We start from the raw sequence: 7359 nt of genomic DNA on the forward strand, positions 1-7359 counted from the left end.
ATTTATTTAAAGTGTGTGTATCTATATGTGTGTGTATCTATATATATATATATACATGCATGTGTGGCGTTTTGGTGTGCACACCCTAAGGCTGCATTCACACCTAGGCGTAGGCAATAGCGGCGTTTTTATCGGCGTTTTTTTCGGCGTTTTTTTCGCGCGTATATGCGCGTTTGCGCGCGTTTGCGCGCGTTTGCATACAGCGTCTTCCGACGTTTTTGTACCTCGTCGTTTTTCATATAATCCAATAGGAAAAATTATCATCCCTGACATCACTTGTTGCTATCCTAGGATTTTTTTTTTCCTCTTCCTGTGTTAATATACCTCTTCCGGGTCATCATTGTGCTTCCGACTCCACACTGAGAAAATGAGCGACGATGAGATGGCATGTATGCTGGCAGCAGCCACCGCCACCTCGTATATGCTATACCAGGGACAGAGGAGAAGGAAGAGGGCACGGAGATACTGGATCCACCCTGTTATTGCCGGTCGGGAAGAGACAGGCCAATTTTGGGTCCTTTATAATGATCTCCGAGAGCACGAGGAGAAATTTCTGGACTACACCAGGATGTCAATTAAAAGGTTAGTAAAAAGTATCTGTATTCATTCTTTTTGACATTGTACCTTTCCATGTCCACTAAAAACCCCATTTATTTTTATTAACAGCTTCGATGAGTTGCTTGAACTGCTCAGCGGTAGATTACAGAGGATGGACACCTTTTTCCGCAATTCCATACCCCCTGTGGAGCGACTTATCATCACACTGAGGTAAGGTTAAAAATCTTTGTCAAATTTATTGTGCTGATATTTTTTTTTTTTTAAATTTTCCAAAATGATGCTCTAGTGCCCATAAAAAAAAATAAAAAAAAATGTAGAAAACCCAAAAGAAAGCTACCGTATTTGCCGGGGTATAAGACCACTGTGTGTAAGACGACCCCCTAATTTTACATCCAAAATGTTGGTTTTGTGATATACTCACCGTATAAGACTACCCCCTTCCAACTATTCATGACTCGCCTCACGGTGCCACCATTACATTCCAGACTGTGCCCCATTACATGCCAGACTGTGCCCCATTACATTCCAGACTGTGCCCCATTACATTCCAGACTGTGCCCCATTACATTCCAGACTGTGCCCCATTACATGCCAGACTGTGCCCCATTACATGCCAGACTGTGCCCCATTACATTCCAGACTGTGCCCCATTACATTCCAGACTGTGCCCCATTACATTCCAGACTGTGCCCCATTACATGCCAGACTGTGCCCCATTACATGCCAGACTGTGCCCCATTACATGCCAGATTGAGCCCCATTACATTCCAGACTGTGCCCCATTACATGCCAGATTGTGCCCCATTACATGCCAGACCTGCCCCATTACATGCCAGACTGTGCCCCATTACATGCCAGATTGAGCCCCATTACATGACAGACTGTGCCCCATTACATGCCATATTGTGCCCCATTACATGCCAGACCTGCCCCATTGCATGTCCAGACCGGCCCCTTTACATGATCAGACCGTGCCCTTACCTTTGCGAATCGTGGCCGTACGTTTCTTCAAAAGCCGTGCCTCCTACATCTTCTGTTCCGTGATAGGCGGAACATTCAGCGTCCTATGAGGCACTGTGTTCAGTGTTCGTCCATCACGGAGGCCCTCTCGTCCGAGGACGAGAGGGCCTCCATGATAGGCGGACACCAAACGCACCAAACACTATTGCATACATTACCCAATACTAATATATTTGTATATGCATCTAATATTAAAAAACACACGTTTTAGAAGGTCCAATTTTTTTTATTTTTTTATACAGAATATTAAAAACTATATTCATCAAATTTGTGTTTTTTTATTTTTGTCAAAAAAAAGAAATCAAGCAAACGTTGCTCATAGAACAGTTTATTAAAGATTTTGGAAACTTTTAGGGGATTCCCCTGTGTCATCCACTGACATGCCAGCATGTATTGATTGGTCAAAACGTGACCGTTTGGAACTAGACATACTAGCATGCGTCCAACGGGAAGGTGGTGTTGCTGGTGGTGGTGGTGGTGTTGGTGTAGGTTGGGGATTGTAAGGTGGGAGTGTAGGCAGGTGTGGGTAATCAGAATAAGTCGATGTCGTCCGAGAAGGGTAATAAGTAGGAGGTTGTGTCGGCAGATGAAGTGTTTGGGAAGTCGGAGGATGGTAGGCAGAAGGTGTCGTCTGTGGGTGTGTGTAAGGTGAAAGTGTTTGGGTAGTCTGAGGAGGGTAGGTAGAAGTTTGCGTCTGCAGGTGCGTAAAATCAGGAACTGTTGTGGAAGTATGAGTAGTGTATGCAGAAGGTGGTGTTGGTAGATGAGGGTGGGTAGAAAGTGTTGTCGTCTGAGTCGGGTAGGGTGGTGTGGGTTGAGGTAGGTGGCTGGGAAAAGGTGGTGGTGCTGACATATGTTGCGGGGGGTGGGTAGCATAAGGACCATAGGGTGGTGGTGGTTCTGGGGATTGGTATGGTTCCTCGGGTGGTATGAATGTGGCAATGTACCGTATGGTACCTGCCAACATATCGGCTTGTAGCCTTTTCGGAACCCTGTCCATCAGTTCCCCCAGACATTTGGCAGACATGTGTCCGTATGAACGGTTAGTACCCATTCTGTCTTTCATGTCTGCCATTATCTCTAACATTAATTTCACATTGGGGTCTGGATCCGGAGCCTTCCTTCTGATCCCTCTCGCAGCTACACGCGGTAACGGCCTTGGTGTGGACTCCTCCTCTCCCACAGGTGTTGCCGTCGTTGATTGTGAAGAAGTGGCCAACTGGCTTTCCGGCTCCAGACCCGCCAGTGCCTGATCGGCAGAATTTATGCTGCAGCTATCCATCCCGACAGGGGCGGTTGGAGCTGCTTCCTCCCAGCTGTTTTCAGTGCTGAAAATATAAATGAGTTATTATAACTTACGTATACCAATTTCGTTTACTGTCCTTAGTACAGATAATAGTTTACCTCGCCAAAGTCAATGAAGGTCTAAGGAATTCCAATTCCTTCGCATGGATATATTCCTTCGGGGCACATGCCGACGATCCACTTCTGGTATTCCTTATTATTCTCATATAGCGTGTATAGGCGTCACGAATACTCTTCCACTTATTTTTTATCATTTTAACTGTCAAAAACAAAATAAAATAATATATATTATTGTCTTTGTAGGTATTTATCGACTGGACAGTCTCTAGGAAGTCTACATTATGCCTTCCGTATAGGCAAGTCGACAGCGAGTTACATCATACGTGACACCTGCTCTGCTATATGGGAGGTTCTCCATGAAGTAGTTTTCAAGAAACCTACTGCACAGGAATGGGCACAGATTGCGGAGGTATTCTGGCAACGCTGCAACTTTCCCAATTGTGTCGGAGCAATAGATGGGAAGCACATTAGGATTGTGAAGCCCATGACAAGTGGAAGCGAATTCTTCAATTACAAGAAATATTTCTCTTTTGTATTGATGGCTGTAGCAGATGCAAACTACTGCTTTACATACATAGACATTGGGTCATATGGCAGCAGCGCGGACTCAACTATCTTTGGGAACTCTTCCTTTGGTCAAATGCTGCGAACAGATGGTCTTGACCTACCAGAATGCAGTCCACTACCAGGCACAAATGGCCCTCCCCTACCCAGTGTATTTGTGGGTGATGAGGCCTTTTCTTTGGGGACAAATCTCCTACGGCCTTATTCGGGTCATAGTTTAACACAGGAGAGGAGCGTATTCAACTACCGCCTAACCAGAGCACGGCGAGTAGTTGAATGCGCTTTTGGTATACTTGCCAATAAGTGGCGGCTCCTGCACACTCCCATTGTGTTAAACATGCAAAATGCCGTCACTGCTGTCAAAGCTGCGTGTGCCTTGCACAACTTTGTGAGGCAGCGCGATGGCTTTGATTTTGAAGAGCCGGTTGCTGAGACTCTGGAAAGAGCTCAGTGGACTGGTGTCCGTGGGAACAGGCAGGGTTCATATGTCCGCGATCAGTATGCGGCATATTTCATGTCTCCTGCAGGACAGGTACCATGGCAGCTGGATTCTATTTAATTATTAACATTATTATTTTTTTGTGAATATGCTGTTGTGATAAAATAAAAATCTTTGATTTATGTATTAAGAAGTCTCATGTTTATTTTATTTTTATATTTTTTTAACTTTTGGTGCATTATCCCTATGATGTCAAATTCGGGGTCAGAGTGTCAGGATGGGAAGAACAACTCACGGGTCCTGCATCAGTGGGAACATTAGGGTTGGTGGTTACTAGGAAGGGGAGTATCTCCCCAATGGGGCACTGTACTGTATTATTCACTGATAACAATGATGGTATACTAATCCTCCTAGGTGGAATAGTATACCATCATTGTTATCAGTGAATACTACAGTACAGTGCCCCATTGTTGTTGTCAATGGGGGGGATAGTGCGTCATGACATTGGAAGGTGTTGTGTCCAAAGGGCCGGACAAAGGCTAGCAAACGGCCAAATCTGGCACTCGTGCAGCAGCATAGGTGCTTACAAAAGGTGGTGGCAATAGATATTTTATTTAACCACTTCAAGACGGCCATCAGCACATATACGGCCACAGGGTGTTTCTACTTCTGTGGTGGTCCGTATTTGTACGGCTGACCCTTCCCTCTTTCACCACGCGCGCTCCTGAGCGCCCAGCGGGGAACTTCTGTGCTGGCCGTGTACCTTTGACACATCAAATGACAGAACACTGTGAAAGACACATTTGAGTGACCGTTTGATAGAAAATCTGTGCGGCCAATTAGAGACGATCTCATATGTAAACAGATGAGATCATTTCTCATTGGCGGCTAACAAAATGACAACGTCATGTGAGGGAGAGAGGAGACCGATCTGTGTCTCTTGCAAATAGTGACACAGGTCTGTCACCTCCCCCAGTCAACCCCCTTCCTCCACTGTTACAACACTATATTGAGTACACATTCCCTTCCTCACCCCCCTAGTATTAAGCAATTCCCTCCCAGTCACATTACTGCAAAAAATGTGAAAGGCGTTAAAAATTGTGTCAAAAGTGTACGATGTGTCCGCCATAATGTCAGTCTTGAGAATATACCTACAAAATAGTCTTACCTGTAGATAAAAGTCAAAAACCATGGGTTTACAAACATTGAATTTCCAAAAATAAAATATATATATCATCTACTTATGTTCATTTGACTGTTTGCAGGAGTTTACCTTTTTTATCCTTATCAGTTATTTGGGTCCAGTTCTGGTAAATCTGAGAGCCAATTTGGTCCCATGCCCTCCTCCGAACGGTTCGCAGGCTGTAAGATGGATGCTTAATGTCATGAAGGCAGGGGTGCTCCTTGACCATCCTGATAAATTTTTCAGGGTCTAGGAGGGAGAGGGTTTCATCCATGTCTGAATCCATGCTGCAGTGTGATATACTCCTATGGAAAATGGTGATTTTTGGACTTCCTGTTTGAGATTATGTACTTTTTTTTTACATTTCCTGTATTCAATTTGAGCAGCAGAGGCGTCAAAACGCTTGTACAAACGCTTGTTGTCGCGCTATACGCGCGTATCGGGCGTTTTACATTGCTTTCAATGGAAAACAAAAAACGCTCAAATACGCGCATATCGCGCGTATTGCGCGACAAAAAAGGGTCCGGAACTTCTTTTAACTACAGGCGATGCGCGACAGGCGCATCAGCGTGCAGATGTGAACCATGCCCATAGCCTTACATGTATTTTGGTCCCTCTGGCGTTTGTGCGCGTCGCGCTACAGGCGACAAAACGCCAAGGTGTGGATGGGCTCTAATGCAATAGGCTGTACACACCTATGTTCTGTATACTTTGGGCTAGATTCAGGTAGCTTTGCGCATTGTTACGGCGGCGCAGCGTATCGTATTTACGCTACGCCGCCGTAAGTCAGAGAGGCAAGTGCTGTATTCACAAAGCACTTGCCTCCTAAGTTACGGCGGTGTATCGTAAATAGGGCCGGCGTAAGCGCGCCTAATTCAAATGAGGATGAGGGGGCGTGTTTTATGTTAATTATTGGTGACCCGACGTGATTGACGTTTTTCCCGAGCGGCGCATGCACCGTCCGTGGAATTTCCCAGTGTGCATTGCTCCAAAGTACGCCGCAAGGACGTCATTGGTTTCGACGTGAATGTAAATTACGTCCAGCCCCATTCACGGACGAGTTACGCAAACGACGTAAAATTTTCAAATTTTGACGCGGGAACGACGGCCATACTTAACATTGCGTACGCCTCCTAATAGCAGGAGTAACCTTACGCTGAAAAAGCCTAACGTAAACGACGTAAAAAAATAGCGCCGTACATTTGTGAATCGGCGTATCTAGGCATTTGCATATTCTACGCCGAAAACGACGGAAGCGCCACCTAGCGGCCAGCGTAAATATGCAACTAAGATACGACGGCGTAAGAGACTTACGCCGCTCGTATCTTAGCCTAATTTAAGCGTATCTGGTTTCCAGAATACGCTTAAATTTACGATGGCGTAGATTCAGAGTTACGACGGAGTATCTACTGATACGCCGGCGTAACTCTCTCTAAATCTAGCCCTATGTATCCTTATATTATTCTTATCCTCAGTACTGGCTTACTTTGAGAGTCCTTTTTATTGCATACATGTGAGATTGACACCTTAGATTCGAAGCTCCACGAGGACAAAATAATATTGAATGTACAATATGTAAAACACTGCATAAATTGACGGCGCTTTATACAGTAAATGCCTGTAATAAAATAAAAAATAAATTTAGTGAATCGTCATTGCCAATACAAATGAACGCTGGACTGTTACTTTGTACGTATACTGTAAATACACTATATTGTCAAAAGTATTGGGACACCTATCTTTGAAGGGCACATGAACTTTTGTGGCATCCCAGTCTTAGTCCGCAGGGTTCAATATTGGGTTGGCCCACCCTTTGCAGCTATAACAGCTTCAACTCTTCTTGGAAGGTCGTCCACAAGGTTTAGGAGTGTGTCTATGGGAATGTTTGACCATTCTTCCAGAAGTGCATTAGTAAGGTCAGGTGCTGATATTGGACGAGAAGGCCTGGCTCGCAGTCTCCGCTCTAATTCATCCTAAAGGTGTTCTGTCGGGTTGAGGTCAGGACTGTCAAGTTCCTTCACCCCAAACTCGCTCATCCGTGTCTTTATGGACTTTGCTTTGTGCACTGGTCCAAATCATTTGGTGGAGGGGGGATTATGGTGTGGGGTTGTTTTTCAGGGGTTGGGCTTGGCCCCTTAGTTCCAGTGAAGGGAACTCTTAAGGCATCAGCATAACAAGACATTTTGGACAATTTCATGCTCCCAACGTTGTGGGAAAAGTTTGGGGATGG

At 45.1% G+C, this 7359-nt stretch overlaps 2 protein-coding genes across 2 annotated transcripts; one reads left to right on the top strand and one right to left on the bottom strand.

Moving 5' to 3' along the window:
- Nucleotides 1–245: 245 nt before the first annotated feature.
- LOC120920460 (protein ALP1-like) lies at nucleotides 246–4136 on the top strand. Its single transcript, XM_040332570.1, has 3 exons — nucleotides 246–582; nucleotides 667–768; nucleotides 3187–4136. The coding sequence occupies exons 1-3, from the start codon at nucleotides 368–370 to the stop codon at nucleotides 4064–4066; spliced, it is 1197 nt and encodes a 398-aa protein (XP_040188504.1). The 5' UTR covers nucleotides 246–367; the 3' UTR covers nucleotides 4067–4136.
- LOC120920461 (soluble scavenger receptor cysteine-rich domain-containing protein SSC5D-like) lies at nucleotides 1891–3190 on the bottom strand. The gene is made up of 2 exons (XM_040332572.1): nucleotides 2983–3190; nucleotides 1891–2906 (listed from the first exon to the last, which is right to left on the bottom strand). Exons 1-2 carry the CDS (start codon nucleotides 3135–3137, stop codon nucleotides 1910–1912), a joined length of 1152 nt encoding a protein of 383 aa, XP_040188506.1. The 5' UTR covers nucleotides 3138–3190; the 3' UTR covers nucleotides 1891–1909.
- Nucleotides 4137–7359: the final 3223 nt, after the last annotated feature.

Source organism: Rana temporaria, chromosome 13, assembly GCF_905171775.1.
Source record: "Rana temporaria chromosome 13, aRanTem1.1, whole genome shotgun sequence".
NCBI lineage: Eukaryota > Metazoa > Chordata > Amphibia > Anura > Ranidae > Rana > Rana temporaria.

Excerpts from the sequence above, each read along its gene's own strand:
- LOC120920460 (XM_040332570.1), top strand. The coding sequence starts at position 368 with ATGAGCGACGATGAGATGGCATGTATGCTGGCAGCAGCCACCGCCACC. Across the intron at positions 583-666 it reads ACCAGGATGTCAATTAAAAG|CTTCGATGAGTTGCTTGAAC; the intron begins GTTAGTAAAAAG and ends TTTTATTAACAG. Across the intron at positions 769-3,186 it reads CGACTTATCATCACACTGAG|GTATTTATCGACTGGACAGT; the intron begins GTAAGGTTAAAA and ends TTGTCTTTGTAG.
- LOC120920461 (XM_040332572.1), bottom strand. The coding sequence starts at position 3,137 with ATGATAAAAAATAAGTGGAAGAGTATTCGTGACGCCTATACACGCTAT. Across the intron at positions 2,907-2,982 it reads CCTTCATTGACTTTGGCGAG|CACTGAAAACAGCTGGGAGG; the intron begins GTAAACTATTAT and ends TTATATTTTCAG.